Genomic DNA, 18,703 nt, shown 5'->3' with positions numbered 1-18,703 from the left:
TATTTTTTCTTTGAATGAAAATTTAAGTCAATAGGTAGATTTTTATCTACAGCCATTAATTCCCAGAACACCGGGTTACTTAAAAGAGAAGTCATCAGTAATTGATTATATGAAAAATGTAAAATGGTTTGAAAAATCTAAATTTCTGTCATGTGATGTGGTAAATCTGTTTTCATCTATTCCACATAATCTAGAATTAACTGCTGTGTTCCACCATTTACAAAAATTATAGCGGCTATACGGACGAAATGATTGTCCGGAGTATTGAATATCTCCTTGAGCATAATTTTTTTATGTTCAATGAAGAATATTATTTCCAAATTAAAGGTTGCCCATTGGGCTCATGTTTCTCCCCATCTTTAGCCGTACTTTTTGTATCATGGTGGGAAGAAAGCACTATTTTCACAGACAAAAATCCTTTTAAAAATGACATTGAACTATATGTTAGATATTTAGACGATGTTTTACTAATATGGGTTGGAGAAGTGGAAAAAATCCCATATTTTTTTTTATCTTATATCAATGCTAATGATGTAAATTTAAAATTTACTTATACTGAACCGCAGGATAAAATCAGCTTTTTGGATTTGTATCTCATGGGGGATGTAAAACAACAAAGGGTTAAATATCGCAACTATATAAAACCTATTAGTGCGAACACTACACTTAGAGCAGACGGCGACCACCCCGATCATACTGTGAATTCAATCCCCTATGGTGAATTAAATAGAATTTATAGAAATAGCTCTGATATCACACTATTCAATGAACAAGCAAAGGTAGCAACATCTAGATTAATGGAAAGGGGGTATAAGAAAAAATATATTGATTCAGCATTAAAAAAAGTTCTTGTAAGAAATACTCATTTAAACAACAGAGATGATGGTATTAATAACAACAAGAAACCAATAACAATAAAATCGAATAATATGGACAAAAAAAACATCTTCAGTACCCCATATAGTTGCCAATTTCAGGAAATAAAAAATATTATAAACAGATATGTCACAGTATTATTCCAAGATCGGGACTTAAATAAAATCCTGAGAAATGGATTAGTATGTGTGCCGAGAAAAGGGAGATGAATAGGTGCTACTCTTTCCCCAAGTCTATACATGCCACAAAAAAAGTGATTAAAAAAAACCTGGCTAAGTTGTAAAGGTTTTTTTTAAATGTGCATGTTCCAAATGTACGGTGTGCCAGTATACATTGCAAACTGATGCAGCCAATGATATTAAAAGATTTATTAATTGCAATACAAATGATGTTGTGTGTTGCATATTTTGCAAAGAATGTAAAATAAAATACATTGGCTGCACAATGCGTCAATTAAAGAAAAAGATGGCAGAACATGTCACCAGCATCAAAAATAAAAAGGCATCCTATTCAGGAGCATGCAAGCATTTTGTAGAGAGACATAAAGGGGAATTAAACAATTTTTCATTCTATGGGCTAGAAAAAGTGTATATTCCTATTAGAGGAGGGGATTGGAGGAAAAAAACTCCTCCTAAGAGAATTATTTTGGATCATTAAACTTGATACAAAATACCCCAAAGGTATGAACCATAGGAATGATACTCTTTACCTATATTAAATTTTAGGGATTTGAATGCAGGTTGTTTTTTTATTTTTGTTTTTTTTACCTTCTGGTTTTCCTTGTGATTTAGCCTTGTGATTATGCTAATTATTCTCTAATGTGATTCATTAACATATGTGTTTATTGATCAGCGGTTGGTTACCATTTGGTTTTATACCATGTATCATAAGGAATCTGTATCTCAGTGAATAAGGGCTTTTTGCCAGAAACGCGTTGAGATGTATCCCCAACCGGTATGATCTTTTAAATTATTTTGTAATAAATAGAGGATTTTAATTATTTTTGGGACTCACCAAAATTATTTTCTGATGGTGATAGTAGTTTGTGCAACTAAGCCCCAATCATGAAGAAGCCATGTAAAAGTACTGTATACAGAGTCGTCTCTTTACTTATGATAATGGGGCAAGTACTGTAGTTATTTACAGACATTAGGGAATTGCTGTTCAGGTTTACACTCACAGTTGAGGATTGGTTTGTACCTGCAGACAGGCCGATCTCTGTGGGACACTTGGTTCATTAAATCAGAATATTTCTTCCTCCGCGCTGTGCTTCTGCCCTGAGGTCGTTTTTCCTCACCGGAATCTTCCTAATATGAAGGCTTTCAGCTTCCCTTATTCTATTACTCCCCTTTTTTTGACCCAGCAGTCAGGGGGGAGGAAACTCCTTCACCTACAAAATGGCTTCCTCTTCTCAAAATGTCTGACTTCGAACTGTCCCCTCAATTCTTAACTACCTCACAGGATTTAGCTCCTCCCACTCTCATGTGATTCTTACAGCTGTAGTCATTGGCTGACTGCTCAGAGGCATTTGTTCCAGACACTTCTGCACACTAAACAGAGCTGGGTCACATGATCAAGCCTATGAGGGGAAGATTAACCCTTTTTGTGCTGCCTGTCAGGAGGTCTCACAATGTGTTTACAATGTACAGTTTACACAAAAATCACAGCATTTATATAGAGCACACTACACATCCGGTATCCCATAGAAGTTGCCACTTTGTGGGATACCACACCCTGACCACAGCTGTGCAAAAAAAATCCTCGACCCGTTTATGACCAATTTTCATATTTACGCTCTTAGCCGGACGAGGCTTGTTACCTGCGGGACGAGCTGTGATTTTCCATGACACCATTCACTTGGATGATGTTGTAAAAACCACAATTCCGCCATTATTTTTTTAGTTTTGTTTTTACGTTGTTCGATATGTAAAATGACCTGACGCCATGGATGGTGGAGATGTGAGGATTGTGTCTGTGTGGTGAGATGTAGTTTATATTGGGGACACTTACTCCATTTTATTTCATTTTTCTTCTCTTTTAAGAAATGAGAAGACCCCAGAACGTGGGGGTTCGTATTTATTGATATCTTTAATCTCTATGGTGATTACTGTAGAAAGAAGTTAATTTTATGTTTTGATCTGACTTTTTTTTATTTTTTTTTAATCTCGTATTATTGAACATTATACAACATAAGAAGGTTACATCATAGAACAAGAGGACAAACAGCATTTCTGATTGTTTGGGGCTCGGAAGGGAAGGAAGGAGCCTACTAAATTCTGGAGCTCAGTTTTGGCTGGAAAGATAGCGGATGCCATATTACATTTGAAGAGCCCCTGACATGCAGAAACCCCCACACGTGACCCCATTTTGGAAACTATACCTCTTGAGAAATTCATCTAGGGGTATAGTGAGTATTTTTTAACCTTCAAGCAATTCACAGAATTTGATAACAGTAGGCTGAGTAAATGGAAAATTACTTTTTTTTTCCACTAAAATGTTGCTTTGGCCCCAAGTTTTTAACTTTCAAACGGAATAACAGGAGAAAATGGACCATAGAATTTGTTGTGCAATTTCTCCTGAGTGTGCAGATACTCCATATGTGGGGGGAAACTACTTTTGAGGCACAGTGCAAAACTCGGCAGGGTAGGAGCGCCATAATTTAGTGCAGATTTTGAGGAGCAAAACCAGCAGTACCCCTCATAAGTGACCCCATTTTAAACTCCATATACAGAGCCCCTAAGTGGCAAAAGAGCAGAATCCCCTCTCTAGTTACCCCATTTTGAGGGTTACACCTGTCTAGGAATTTATCTACAGGTGTAGTGGCGATTTTGACTCCATTGATGTTTTCCAGAAACAAGCCGCAATGGATATTGCCTAGTGAAGATTGCAAATCTGCCGTTCTAGTGCCCAGTACGTTGTAGTACCCATACATTATGCGCAGAAGGGAAGGGGGCATTTGAATTTCAGAGCTCAGAATTCGCTGGATTTCTTTTGGAGTGTGATTAACCATTTTACTTTTCCAAAGCCTTTGTGCTACCAGTAACGTGATAGCCCCTATATTTCCGATAACAGATGATTTATCTGAGTGGGGACTTGCTTTTATTGTAGATTGAGTTGAAATTTTAATTTGGAAAATTTTGCATAACATTTGGAATCACGTTTATCCTGCGTTCTATGCTTAGCACTTATATCGGGATTTCCATTTAAATCTCCGAATGACTTGATTCAGATGAAACCCAACTGATAGGGTTTCCAAAGCTAAACTCTGCTCCATTCCTTTTGGTCCTGTGCTTGATTCGATACTGAAGAATGTTGAGGATCAGGAAAGAGGGTTTTCTGAAGCCAAATCAGTCAAACTAAAGAGAAGGTTTTGTCTCTCTGCAAATGGAAACAGTGAATTCCAGGGTAAGTGGACGGTAGAGGTCGGGATTTTATCCTCAATCCTAATCTCCGGAATTTTTAAATAACTCCTTCCCCCAGGAAAGTATTTCTCAGAGATTTTCTAGGCTCCAGTAAACAATCATTATTTTCCCCATGACAGCACCATTTGAGGGTATCCGCCATCAAGGACAGGAAACCTACTGAATAAAAGGTAGCTCTCCTCCACATCAGTTTGGTTTCCTGTCCTTGAGGGAAGCTGGAACGGTACAGAAGAATGGACTCACCCACGTTCGGCTGGTGTCTGTCAAGGGACTTTCCAGTGGCACTGGCAGGTCTGGAGGCGCCACCGCCATTCCAAGGGATTGGGACTGTGCGGACGCATGCAGGCAGAGACCTCTTTTTTAAATGTCTCCGACCGACATGCTGTCCCTCGGGCCTGCCTATGCCAATCCAGCGTGCCCCAGTGTCGAGCACGCTGGAGACACTGCCTCCCGCCTCTGCGCATGTGCGGGATGCGCTGGTGACATTTAATTCGGCGCACCCTGATGACAAGCACGCCGGAAAGTAGCTGCTGCCATAAAAATGCCAGGTCTGCACATGTTCATGGCACACCTGATGGCTTCCTGTGCCGAGCATGCCGGGGAAAAAGTCTAAACATGGAAGTACATGGAAACGTGTAAGTACTTTGAAAATACTTCCGGGGGAATCCAGAGCAAATACTGGAGGTGTGGCTCTGGCTAGTCCATCATATATAACAAAGGTTTGACCTCTAGAGAGCGGATTGCTCCAGCTTTCCTTTCCTTGCTGAACATGGATGTGGAGCAGCAGGAAGAGCAGCAGCGCCATCATCAAGGAGGACGCAGCAGCGGCAGCCGTACGAGTGACAGTAATACCAGCCAGAAAAACAGGGTAGGTCATCAGTCTACCACCTCCAGGGGAGAAAAATCATGTGAGCTGTTCCAGCCTCCGGTATCCTAGACTGACCGCCAGAGTGTTGAGTGATCTTCGTGGAAGTTCACCAGGTTAAATAGGTCACTTTCTCTTTGTATTTTTACTAAGAAGGCCTAAGAAGTGTAGCGCCAAGCTCAAAAATAAAGCATGTGCACTGTACAGGGATAAGTTACCTAGCACATACCAGAAGAGACTCTGCCCAGAATCTGCATTCAGAAAACTATCTGTGAAGATTCCACCAACTTTGCCATGGATGTAAAATCTGTGATTAGGGCAGAGGTCAAGGATTCCATCAAATCACTTATTCACAAGGAAGGGGCTAAAAGGGAGAAAAAAATCTAAATGGCAGGTGACTGATACAGATGATTCCATAATATCTGAAGATAGAGATGAATTTGACTCCTCTATCTCCTCCTCTGATAGTGATACAGGGGTTGGCCGTGTTTTCACATGTATATACTATACTATGGGTATCTTGGATACTAAAACCCTGCACATCACTCCAAGACATCATGTTCGGTGGATTGGAATAAAAGAAAAGACGCACGTTTCCCATTAATGAGAAAATCAAGATGCTCATTAATGGGGAAAGGAAAAAAAAACTGAGAAAAAAGCACCACTCTACCCTCGTCATCTAAAAGAAGATACCAATTTGATGAGGAAGAATCAGCTATATGGAATAAAATCCCTAAAATAGATTTGGCATTTGACAAATCATGCAGGAAGTCTACCTTGTCCTTTGAGGATTTGGGCACACTTAAAGACCCCCTGGATAGGAAAGCGGATGTATATTTGAAACAAACCTGGGATTCTTCGGCAGGGGCATTAAAGCCAGCAGTTTCTGCAACATGTACAGCCAGCTCAATGATGACTTGGTTGCAGCAGCTAGGGGATGAAATTAAAGATAATGTCCCTAGAGATAATAGTGTGGCCTACCTCCCGTTAATTTAAGGAGCAGCTGCTTTTTTTGCAGACGCTTGAGCGGACTCAGTGAGGTTGGCAGCCATATCAACAGGCCTTTCTAATGACGCCCGTAGAGCGCTATGGCTCGAAAGCTGCCCAGGACATGGTCAATCTAAGACTAAGCTGTGCTCAATTCCATGCGATGGAGAATTTCTGTTTGGACAAGCTCTGGATGATATCCTGGACAAAGCGGGAGATCAAAGAAAAAGATCCCCCAGCGTGTCTATTCCAGAGTATAGGAGGTCCTTTGGGAAGAGGAGATACAACCGGGGTAGATCTCCTAGGGATCAGGAGAAGTGGTAGGATAGGAAACCGAAAAATAAAGGTTTCATATTTGGAGGCCCTTCCTCGAAGCCAAGAAAATCTTCCCATTGACAGGTTTCCCAAGGTGGGAGACAGGCTTTTCACGCTTCCCTCCTGCCTGGGAAAAAATCTCATGCAGTGCCTTGATCTTTAGGATAGTGGAGACAGGCTTGAGACTGGAACTCCAGATTGTTCCCCAGCACAGCTTCAGGGTAACATCTATCAGGGATTCTGACGGGGAACAGTTAGCCCTGGAGGCAGAAGTTTTAAATCTAGTGCAGAAACTGGTACTGACTGAAGCATCAGTGTGTTATGCGCTACGAAGAGGGACCCAGCAAGACTTGCACCAAGCCAGCAAATGCAGCCACAGACGCACTTGGCACAAGCTGCCCAGCTAGGCAAGCCCTTGAGGGCCGGGAATACTCTTCACCCAGCTCCCAGTAAATGGAAGGGGGACTTTGGACGAGCCCTTCCCAGGCCAACTGTCACCGGACAGTTGGCGTCTGGTGACGCGGCTAGTGCCTAGTCGAGGACCAGGTGAGTACCTCTGCAAGAACCCCAGGAAGTGTAACCAGAAGAGAAAATGAGAAAACCCCTGAAAAGACAGCAAAACCTAATGCTAGCACCACTCACCACTCAGATGTTGATTACCTTCCAATCACCCCCAGACAGCCACTCCCTGCTAGCTTCAACAGCACACTGGACAAAATCCCACCATTTCTTAGTGCCAGACAAAAGAGCATTCTCTGTTGCCTGGCAACTGGGGAAGACAGCGTCCCATTTTTCCTGGGCAGAGAAATCCTTGAGACACACGACGTTCCACATCCTCACACATCCCACAACACCAGAACGTGATGCTCCACAAGATCGGGACAGTTTCCCTGCACGTGTGGTAACTCTGCCTCCAGGGTCAGGACAATGGCAGCGCTTGCGTTCCCAACAGCGTAGCAGCAGACCTGCTTCATTTCCTGGAGGGAGCACAGAACCACAATTCATAACACAGTGAAAGAATAAGGGAGGGGATTTTATCCCCCCTCTTCTTAATAAAAAAAAAAACAGATGACAACTTGAGGACCATAGTGAATCTGAAAGGGTTAAACAAGTTTCTTGTGTACAGGCCCTTCAAGATGGAGTCCATAAAATCGGCCATAAAGATGCTGTTCCCAGGGTGCTACATGAGTGTGCTTGACCTGAAGGATGCTTATTACCATGTCCCAATCCATGCGCAAGATCACAAGTTTTTGAGGGTGGCTTTACTTATAAACAAGGAAGTTAGGTATTTCCAGTTCAGAGCCTTACCTTTCGGCCTGTCCATGGCTCCAACGAAAATCATACTGGAAGTAACAGTGCTTCTTTGGGAACAGAACACCCTAATAATCCCATACTTCAATGATTTTCTACTAGTAGGCAGGTCAATAGAACACTACAATTGTCAGCTGGTAGAAGTCAAAACCATTCTGGCAAGGATGGCTTCTAAACCTAAAGAAATCACACTGGAGCCACTGAGAGTTCAATCTTTCTTAGGACTTATTTTGGATTTGATAAATCAAACCTGTCTATTGTCCACTGCCAGAAGAAAATATGATCAAGGTTATGGCCTTAATCTCAGCAGCATTAACCAAGCCTACCATGACTCTAAGTAGGGACGATGACTTCTTGTATTACAGCAGTCCACTGGGCTCAGATAAACTCCAGACAATTGCAACAAGACATTCTGAGTGGTGAAAAAAGACTCAGCGGCTGTTTAGAGAGAATGATAACTGTTTCTCCGGTGATCCCTTGGTTATATCAGATCAAAGATATAATAATGACTGCCAGGGATTCACAGAGACGACAATATCCCACTGCTGCCGTCACTCTGTTAGGCTTGAGCAGGGATTTGAGCACACACGACCCCGATTACTCACTGCGTAGCTATCAGCAAGCGAGCAGAAAGCGTATAGCGTAGATACCCCCGGATTCCAACGCATGGAATATGTGTATACGTCCCAGTACGGTTACTGCCAGCTTCACAATAGCCCACTTAGTATTATTCGCTGCCACCACCGACCAGCTTTGAAATATAATACAGGCCTGATCGGACACCTGCTTTCCGGTAGCGTGTATGGCTTTGGGGGAGGAATGATTACAGAGCAAAAGAAACGGGACTATTACATTTTGTATTTAATCCAAAAGGGAGGCAGGGTTTATGAAAAATATACAAAAGGTTTTACAAAAGGAGACGAGACATTACAACAATACATAATATACAGTTGCACAAATAAAAAAACAGGGATTAAAGAAGAACTTACTCTCATCACAGAGACGATTCAGTATAGGTGGAGGGAAGGCGCTCCAATTTGATTTGACTGTTCTCGAACGTGACCCCTGCTATATAAAATATATCCTCCCGGCATGAGTACTGACCCATCTTTGGTTGGGTCTTTTATGCCGAAGGGGGAAACCTGCCCACACACCCCCCTGTGATGACATCACGTTGGCTGGGCTCCAGCCTTCATATTTTATTAAAATCTCTAACTTCTGGGATAACTTATTGCTGGTTGATCGCAGAAGCTTGCAAGTGACGCCTTATTCTTTATTATGAATTTACCTTTCCCTAGAGATTAAACATTGGCATAGCTGCTGTCCGTTATTTTGATACTTTTGCGCCACAGCTCACCGGAGGGGCTCACAGCTACAGAAAAATAAGCAAATTGTTCCTTAGCTGACCCTGCCGCTAAAAATATCCCATTATTATCGGGAGAATAGAACTCCCAGTATTTCGTATTTCATGTCGGTGCCGTCGAGCCTGGAGTTTGCAGCTGGGAATTGTCCTGGCTATTGTGGGTAGTGTTTGAAGCTTAATGAGCTTCATCCTCCTCACCCAGGTGTAAATTTATCACTGGTCGGTGCCACTAGACAATACACTCGTGTGTTAATTGGGTTAGTAGCCCCCTTTGTACTGGCATTTGCCTATTAGCCACTTCTCCTGCGTGTGCTAATTTGCACACAGACAGCTCCGTAGATTGTCAGCTCTGCTACTCTGACAAACCGTATAGAGGAGGGGGAATGAGGGGTTTCAGGGGGAGAGAAAATTCTTAATATTTTTATGACATCTCCCCCTCTTTGAGGTAGCCTAGAGGCTAATTTACAGATCGCCCCTTAAGCCTACCTCGGTGCCCACCCTTCCTGCTGATCCACAAGCCGTGGACCCAACTTGTCCACCACCCTGATCATTTGGGGATCCAGCTTTCCGATCACCCTGACCGGTTCAGAGGTTTTGGCTCCCACTCCTGAGAAAAAATACTGACTGAATACTGATAGTGGGGCCGTGGCCTTAGTCACATGCCTACGAGCTGACCTTCCTAATTCTCTCTGAGAGAAGCAGGAAGAGAAGTCAGGTGACCGTAAGAATGAAAATCGCATATGAGAGAAGTGGCCATTCAATGACTGATGGAACCTGCAAGCAGAGCTGAATCCTGACAGTGAGGATATTACACGCTGTTAGGATTGGCTACAGGACTTCATTTTATAATTAAAGGGCTCATCCAGGTTTGAGATGAAAGTCTGCAGTCACTGTGTGTGACTGCAGGCTTCTGAATTCTCACAGCGCATGCACTACACACTTTTAGGATTTTCCCTTGCTGTGGCAACAGTGAACGGTCATGTCACCACAAGTATGCGATTTGTATACTTCTGGCCACATTCCGACTAGACGTGTCCGGCCTCCCTCAATTCATTTTCATTGAGTTAGGCCACGTATGTCTAGTCAACACGTGACTGCATGTATACAAATCGCCAGCTCCAGAGAATCCTGACAGCGTGCAGTGCGCACTGTGAGAATTCAGAAGTCTGCAGTCACATAGAATGACTGCAGACTCATAAATGTGGACAACACCTTTAATGCTCCTAACAAATAAAAATAAAAAAAATGTCAGCATCATAAAAAACATTTACATCCAGGTACCTTATAGTTGATGTTGTCTCTGGAGTCGTTCTTCTTTACCTTGTCCAGACGCCATGATGACTTTTCTCATCCACAGCCGTCTCTGCAGACTTCCATCTTCTCCGGTCTTCTGCAGCACATCCCAACACGATGCCCGGAAAGATAGCAGTGTCATTATAATGCTCCTGAATACAAATATCTGCCCTACGCTGAGCTCCTGAATAAATAATTGCCCCTCACTATATTCCCTACACAGGGTATCTCCCCCACACTGTCCGTCTTATGGTATATTCTCTCCACACTGCCCTTTCCTGTCCATACTGGATCCCCTCTTCACACTGTCCTCACACTGTGTCCCCACTATAGGTCTCAGTCTCTATACTATGCCCCCTCATCATTCTCCCCCTCCTTAGCATACTGTTCCCTCTTGGCTGTGACCTTACACTGTCCCCCCATGCTACCCCCCACCCACTACTCGGTCTCTATTCTGTGCCCACTCACACTTTTCTTCCCCCATACTGTCTCCTCATACTATTCCCCTCAATAGTCTCCTTACGCGTTTCCCCCACTTCCTAATATTTCCTCCACACACATCCCCCCCAACTCCCCATAGTGTGTCCGCACACATCCCATCACCCTTGCTTCCCATACTGCGTCTGCACACATTTTCCCCCTCACTACCAATAATGTGTCTGCACCCACCCCCCACTCACTCCTCACAGATTAAATCTCCCCTCCACACTGAATAAATATGGCCCCTGCACAATAAATAGCCCCCCTGCACAATTAATAAATATGCCCCCCCTGCACAATTAATAAATATGCCCCCCTGCACAATTAATAAATATGCCCCCCTGCACAATTAATAAATATGCCCCCCCTGCACAATTAATAAATATACCCCTGCACAATTAATAAATATGCCCCCCTGCACAATTAATAAATATGCCCCCCCTGCACAATTAATAAATATGCCCCCCCTGCACAATTAATAGCCCCCTGAACAATTAATACCCCCCTGCACAATATATACCCCCCTGCACAATAAATACCCACCTGCACAATTAATAACTATGCCCCCCCCCCCCCCGTCTGAATCTTCGGTGTCTTCAGCTCCACAGGAGTACTTACCACCGTTGCTGCACAATAAATACCCCCCTTGCACAATTAATACTCCCCTTGCACAATTAATACCCCCACTGCACAATAAATACCCCCACTGCACAATAAATACCCCCACTGCACAATAAATACCCCCCCTGCACAATTCATATCCCCCCTGCACAATTCATATCCCCCCTGCACAATTCATATCCCCCTGCACAATTAATACTCCCCCGCACAATTAATAACTATGCCCCCTGTCTGAATCTTCGATGTCTTCAGCTCCACAGGAGCACTTACCACAATTGCTCTTCCCTCCTGTGGTCGCCGGCGAGTGACATCAGCAGGGCGATCACATGACCTGATCACGCTGCTGACGTCGTTCTAAGCCGACGGACAGAGCTTCAATTGTACTTGCGTCTGCTGCCTGAGGAGACACATCGGAACGCCAGCTGCGCCTGGAGCACATACCCCGGCTGCCCTCCTCCACCCCTATATACGCCCCTAGAGATGAGATAAAAACAGTATTTGAGGAATGTAGCAATATGACAGTTTTTTAACAAGCCTATTACTTTTGTTAAAAAGGAATAATTAATATACAGTCTTCAAAACCTTCATTCTCATAGTTAGATTAATAAAACCAAGGTTGTTCACTATAGGGACAGAACAATGACTCCCTAGTATAAATTGAACAGATTGATCATTCATAATATACAGGTGTACAGGAACCATTCCAAATGTCATACCATTTTATGAGATAAGCTTATTATTTGTTCAACATAACACAGTAAACTCCAAGAATTTCACATGAAACTCCTTTAGGACTCAGCCTGACATATTACACCCAGAATCACAGAATAACAGAATCACAAAAATGACTAATAACGATTCTTTCATGTGTGCTCATTCGGGGATCTACTTTACGGCAATTTTTTTTTCCCTTTCTTTCTTTAGAGTCCCTTATCTCAATCACTCCGTTTGTTTCAACTCAAAGTGAGTTGAATATCCCTGGTCACATTACAGGGGATCACGCCTAACACAACCTCTTATCTCAAGGGACTTATTTGTTTGTCCCTTATACTCAGATACTCATCACTCATGTCATTCAGAGGTTCTCCTAACATGTATACAAATCTCACAGCTTGCCTATTGAACCTAGCAATAAGTACACACTTATAGGGACTGTAATGTTCACTGATGCTTCACACAACACCCGAAGCCACTTACATAAACAAAGCCTATACAGCCTTAAACAATGTACTACCAATCCAAGATAACCACAGAACCTAGCAATAGAATCAAACAGAAACTGCCCCAACTCAGCAGCTCTCTGCACTACACAACCGGCACAACAAGTTAGCAGACAGATAAATAATAATACATGTATTATTCAACTTTCATACATGAAAAACTCACTGGTGATGTTGGTTCTTGGAACCATGGTTCCACCTCCCATTTTCCTCTCAAATTTGTCTTATAGTCCAAAAAATCCGATATATTTTTTGTTTTGTCTAATTAATGTAACTATTTTTATTACTTATTTTTTTATTATTAATAATGGATTTTGAGAAAATAAAAAAATTAAAAGGAGCACAACAATGATGTCGACAGGGCCTTCAGTGAGCACCCAGCATCCATGGTAACTCATCAGCACTCCACGATTTTGTTGTATTCTGATTTGGCTTTTATCCCAAGTCTTATTGCATGACTCGTTAAAGGGTTGATCGTGACTTGTAGGATTGCTGCTTCCAATAGGTGGCGCTATAGAGTTCAAGTCCTCTTTTTCTCTGAAGAGGCAATTTGCATATTACATTTCCCAGAGGAGCATTGCACGGCAAATAAGCCTCCTTACCTTGACATGCCAGAGCCGGTATGTCACTCTGCACAATGAGAAACGTTACCCCTTAGACCTCAGTCCAGAGCCTCTCATCTAGCCAAATCAGTTCTTATACTTTGCACTGCCGAGGGCCAATAGCCCGAAACACCGTGTCTGCAAATTGAGATTCTGATTTGGCTTTTATCCTAAGTCTTATTGCATGACTCGTTAAAGGGTTGATTGTGACTTGTAGGATTGCTGCTTCCAATAGGTGGCGCTATGGAGTTCAAGTCCTCTGTTTCTCTGAAGAGGCAATTTGCATGTTGTGTGCACAGAGATCGGAACCTTGTAACCATTGCTGCAGCATCTAAATAATTAAACAACAGCAATTGGAGCTAGGGATTGTGATGAGATGGACAGCACCTAACAGCTTTGACCTACAGGTTCACTTATGATTCTCCACTGGGCAATTTTCTGAGAAAAGAGCAGTGACCGACATGAGACATGAAACATGAAGATGTCTTCAACACAGAAATGGAAATCCGCAGTAGAAAACCTGTTATCATAACATTGTGACCTAGTGGTCCCTGCTCTGAGATTGTGATCCTTTTTGCAACAAATATTTTAGTTATTAAATTAATATTTCTCAATTGTAATGTCATAAACCATTAGTACATTAATTATATTAGGTTATATTGCTATAAAATAATATAATCAGTTTTATTCTTTGCAGATGACTGTACCGGGAGCTCAGAGGAGCATCCAAAATCTTCACATGTTAATGCACATGATTATGGTATCATTCAATATGGATATGAGAAAAATGCCAATATTGAAGATATACCCTCCACCCCTCATATCCAAAGTGTATCATCTGATCCCGTTGAACAGATCCTATCTCCTGATTCATCACAGGCTGTAAAGCAAAATACAAGTTTCAGATTGGGTGTCGAATGTCAAAAAGTTCCCATAGGGGAAAAACCATACTTATGTTCAGAATGTGGCAAATGTTTTTCTACGAAATCAGATTTGGTTAGACATCTCAGAATTCACACAGGGGAAAGGCCATATTTATGTTCAGAATGTGGGAAATGTTTTACCACAAAATCAGGTTTGGTTAGACATCATAGAATTCACACCGGGGAGAGGCCATTTTCATGTTGGGAATGTGGAAGATGCTTTACTAAGAAATCAAATCTTGTTATACATGAGAGAATTCACACAGAAGGAAAGTCTTATTCATGTTCAGAATGTGGGAAATGTTTTGATTGGAAATCACGTCTGGTTACACATTATAGAAGTCACACTGGGGAGAAGCCATTTTCATGTTCAGAATGTGGGATCTCTTTTATCGAGAAGCAAAGTCTTATTAGACATCAAAGAATTCATACAGGGGAGAAGCCATTCTCATGTTCAGAATGTGGAAAATGTTTCAATCAGAAACAAACTCTTATTGGACATCAAAGAATTCACACAGGGGAGAAGCCATTTTCGTGTTCAGAATGTGGAGAAAGTTTTTCCATGAAACGAGATCTTGTTAAACATCAGAGAATTCATACAGGGGAGAAGCCATATTCATGTTCACAATGTGGAAAAAGTTATAACTGTAAACATATTCTCATTAGACATCAAAAAATTCACACAAGGGAGAAGCCATTTTCATGTTCAGAATGTGGGAAATGTTTTACTGTGCACTCATACCTTGTTAGACATCAGAGAATTCACACAAAGGAGAAGTCATACTCATGCCCAAAATGTGGAAAATGCTTTGCTAAGAAATATATTCTTATTAGACATCAAAGATTTCACACAGAGGAGAAGCCATTTTTATGTTCAAAATGTGGAAAATGTTTTCACCAGAAATCAGATCTTGTTAAACATCAGAGAATTCACACAGGGGAGAAGCCATATTCATGTTCACAATGTGGAAAATGTTTTACCCGGAATCATCATCTTATTAGACATAAAATAATTCACACATGAGAGAAGCCATTTTCATGTTCAGAATGTGGAAAATGTTTTACCCATAAATCAGATCTTGTTAGACATGAAAAATCTCACACAGAGGGAAGCCAGCTTCATGTTTAGAATGTGGGAAATGTTTCACTGTTAGATCAAATCTTGTTAAAGGGAACCTGTCATGTCCTATCTACTGTCTACACTGCCCCCATTGCTTTGTTTTTCATTAAAATTGGTGGTAATATAATGAGTCTATAACATTTTATATACTTATATCCTACCTGCTTGTTTTTAGTCATAGGGATGTGATCCTGGTATTCAGTCAGGGTGGGCGCCGCATTCGGTCAGGAGGACTGGCGCCGCCCACACATTTGAATTTTGTTCCCAGCTAGTGATGATATAAGTGGGGCGCTTACGCAGTTTTACACGGCCAGCTGCGGCTCCTCGCGCACGCGCGGCGAGGCTGTGTAGTTCCCAGCCTCACTGCACACGTGCCGGGAGCGACGGCTCATAGCACATCTGCAGTGAAGCTGGGAACTAAACAGCCTCACTGTGTAGGGAGCCGCGGCTGGCCATGTAAAACTGCGCAAGAGCCCCACTTATATCAGCGCTGTCCGGGGCAAAATTCAAATGCGTGGGCGGCTCCGGTCCTGACTGAATGCGACGCCTGCCCTGACTGAATACCAGGACCACACCCCTATGACTAAAAACGAGCAGGTAAGATATAATGAGTCTATAACATTTTATATACTTATAATACTGTAAAGGACATATTGATATTCATGCTATAGCAACTCCATTTTGTCTGCTTGTTTCAAAATCATGTTATTATCACTCCTTGAATAACATACTTCTTTCCTTCTTTTCTCATGCTTTACATGGAACTTTCTCACACTAACTTTTTCTCACAAGAACATTTTGTCAGACACCCCGCTCCTGTTATCTAACTAGTCTAGGCCAGGATTGACCTTGTAAATTTCCATCTTGCTTCGAACTAACGATGATAATATGACCATATATGTGTTTCCATAATAATTGCACTAACATTGGCTCAAGCCTGTAGTACTGTAGTGTGGCTGTAGGTGATTGGCTATTGATATACTCAAAACAATATAAAATGCTAAGCAAAATAAACCGGATCAGAGATTCTTTTGAATCCTCCCATACAGAGCACTGTCTCCGTCTGGTTCCCTGGATTGCGCAATCAACATAATAATTTGACACTCACTCGGTCAACCGTGAAGGGCCATTGCCCTCCCTCAACAGCTGGTGCCGTGACTCGGATCCCTAACCAGGGATGCCCCACCACCTCTGGACGTCCACAAAGAGAGACTTGCTTTCAGCCTCCCCCACTGGAATTGGGACTGATCATCCCCCACAAAAAGCCACGGTAAGTGCACCAGTTCTTTACTAGTGATACTGACCGTTTGGCGTGGTTTCCACGTGGTGCGTGGTTGTTTGCAGTGTCTCTGGACGTCTTGGTTGGATATAGTCAAAGGTGAGACTATAAGGGGTGTAGTCCCATTAGGGGTCTGATATTGATAACTTTCAAAGCAGTATCACCTCGGATTGACAAGTGAATATTGTGTGAATCTTCCCTTCTTTAACTTCTGACAAAGATTCTTAGAAGACTGAACATTGTTAGTTTCAGTCGCGGCAGGTGATCGAAGATTGGGTAGGACACGCACGTAGATATACATATATCGAGTGTCCGGAGTGCTGCAAAGGTCTTCCTCCTTTCATGAGAGCCGAGTGCGACTCCCCCGACGGGAGGGGGAATTAAAGTCAGTGGAACAGCTGGGAGGTCCGGCCGGACTCGTGCTGTGCACAAAATTAAGAATCTTTTGTCAGTTGTATGTTGGAAGGCAGTAGTGATTAATCAATGTTTCCGTGGAGGAGAAAGAATTTATCTCCCCTGCAGGAGGGTGATGACTATCATGATCAGTCGAGAAGGGAAAAGATCATTTAAGAATGCACAAAAAGTGTTTAAGGTGTTAAACTTTCCCGTGCAAGGCAGACTTAAGCCTGCGTTGTGGGACGAAGGAATTCGTCAGAATAGGGGAAGATTAGTTGATTGTCGATTGTTGGAAGATGCTGAAAAGTTTAAGAAAGTTGCACATGAGATTTGTGATGATGAATATGTTGAAATAGAAGGAAGGAAATATGTAGAGAAAACAAAAAGAGTAATGTCATTGTGTAAGTTGTACCCGGGGGCGGGGTAGATTACAGTACGAGATGTTAAATGCAGCAAGGAAGATAATGGAATGTTGAAAAGTGAATGCATGTGGGAAAAGGTTGCGCTGAGTTTGTCGAAAGAAGGGAAAAAGTATGTGGAGAAACTTAAATGGTTAACTAAAATATGTGAGGTACCAGATAAGCGCCAGTTACAGCTGCTAGAATAACAAACAGCCTTGGCTTGATACGGAACAGCAGAAATTTTGTCAAAAAAAAAAGGGTGAATGGAGGAAGTAAATACAGACAGTAAGGGAAAGATACCATGTTATGTGTATTACAAAGATACTGCTCTCCAGCCACCGCCCGATAATGGCAGATGGGGGGGAGATGGACCTGTACAAATTCCAGTCAGCAGATTATTGTGTTGCATGTCACGCGCTCCGTTCAGGAGGCCCACCCCTTGCTACTACCCAAGCCACTCCTAGTGCCCCATCCTCATCTGTTATACCTATGTCCGCCCAAAGTTCCAATCCTTTCCTGCAGCAGCCATGTTGCTACATCCATTGCATCACCTCCTGCCTCTGACTACATGTCCCTTTGGTGGCGGCCATCTTGGCACACCCGGAATACAGGCAGCACTACACCCGGAATGTGTATGATGAAGATCATGTCAGTTTGTTATACATGCGGTGGGACCAAAATATGATCGCCTGGATGTACCCAGGTCACAACACCTGCTCACAGAAACAATTCAAAACACCATAGCATACGCATCACAGCTTCATGCGGTCCCAACCCTAGCCCTGCCATATATTTCCACCGGTATCTTTGCCTAATCAGTTTGCAAAGAACATGTCTAGCTGTCTGCTGCCGTGGCAGCTGGACAACTCTGAGGTAGAACTATTACAATACGTGGATGATCTTCTTTTGTGCGCCCCCACGGAGCAAGTGACCGTCAGGGCCAGTGTTAGCCTCTTCAAGCATCTAGCAAAACTGAATTGTCGAGTCTCAGCCTCGAAACTTCAGTTTTGCCTCAGTCAAGTGGTCTTCTTAGGCCACTGCCTTACTCAGGGTGCCAGACATCTCACAGAAGAAAGGAAGACGGCCATCTACGCACTACCATTCCCAAAAGATCCCATAGAGCTGCAACGGTTCCTTGGACTATGTACATATTGCAGACAATGGATCCCAGACGCCTCACGTCTGATGCAACCCCTATATGATGCATTAAAAGAAGACACTCTGGCTGA

General features: G+C 42.6%; 1 protein-coding gene across 1 annotated transcript in view; it reads left to right on the top strand.

The window, feature by feature from the left end:
* The window catches only part of LOC141272522 (uncharacterized), a 28,409-nt gene extending 12,867 nt beyond the window's left edge, over positions 1-15,542 (top strand). Inside the window, exon 6 of the mRNA XM_073683374.1 lies at positions 14,053-15,542. Within this exon, the coding sequence (XP_073539475.1) occupies positions 14,053-15,302 (1,250 nt within the window). The 3' untranslated portion in view covers positions 15,303-15,542. The remainder of the gene's footprint in view (positions 1-14,052) is intronic.
* The last annotated feature ends 3,161 nt before the right edge of the window (positions 15,543-18,703 follow it).

This window comes from Phyllobates terribilis, unplaced genomic scaffold, assembly GCF_046119375.1.
Source record: "Phyllobates terribilis strain yellow unplaced genomic scaffold, ASM4611937v1 Scaffold_1__5_contigs__length_1240528914, whole genome shotgun sequence".
Lineage (NCBI taxonomy): Eukaryota > Metazoa > Chordata > Amphibia > Anura > Dendrobatidae > Phyllobates > Phyllobates terribilis.
The sequence above is the reverse complement of the archived record's forward strand: the minus strand, read 5'-3'. Positions and strand labels throughout refer to the sequence as shown.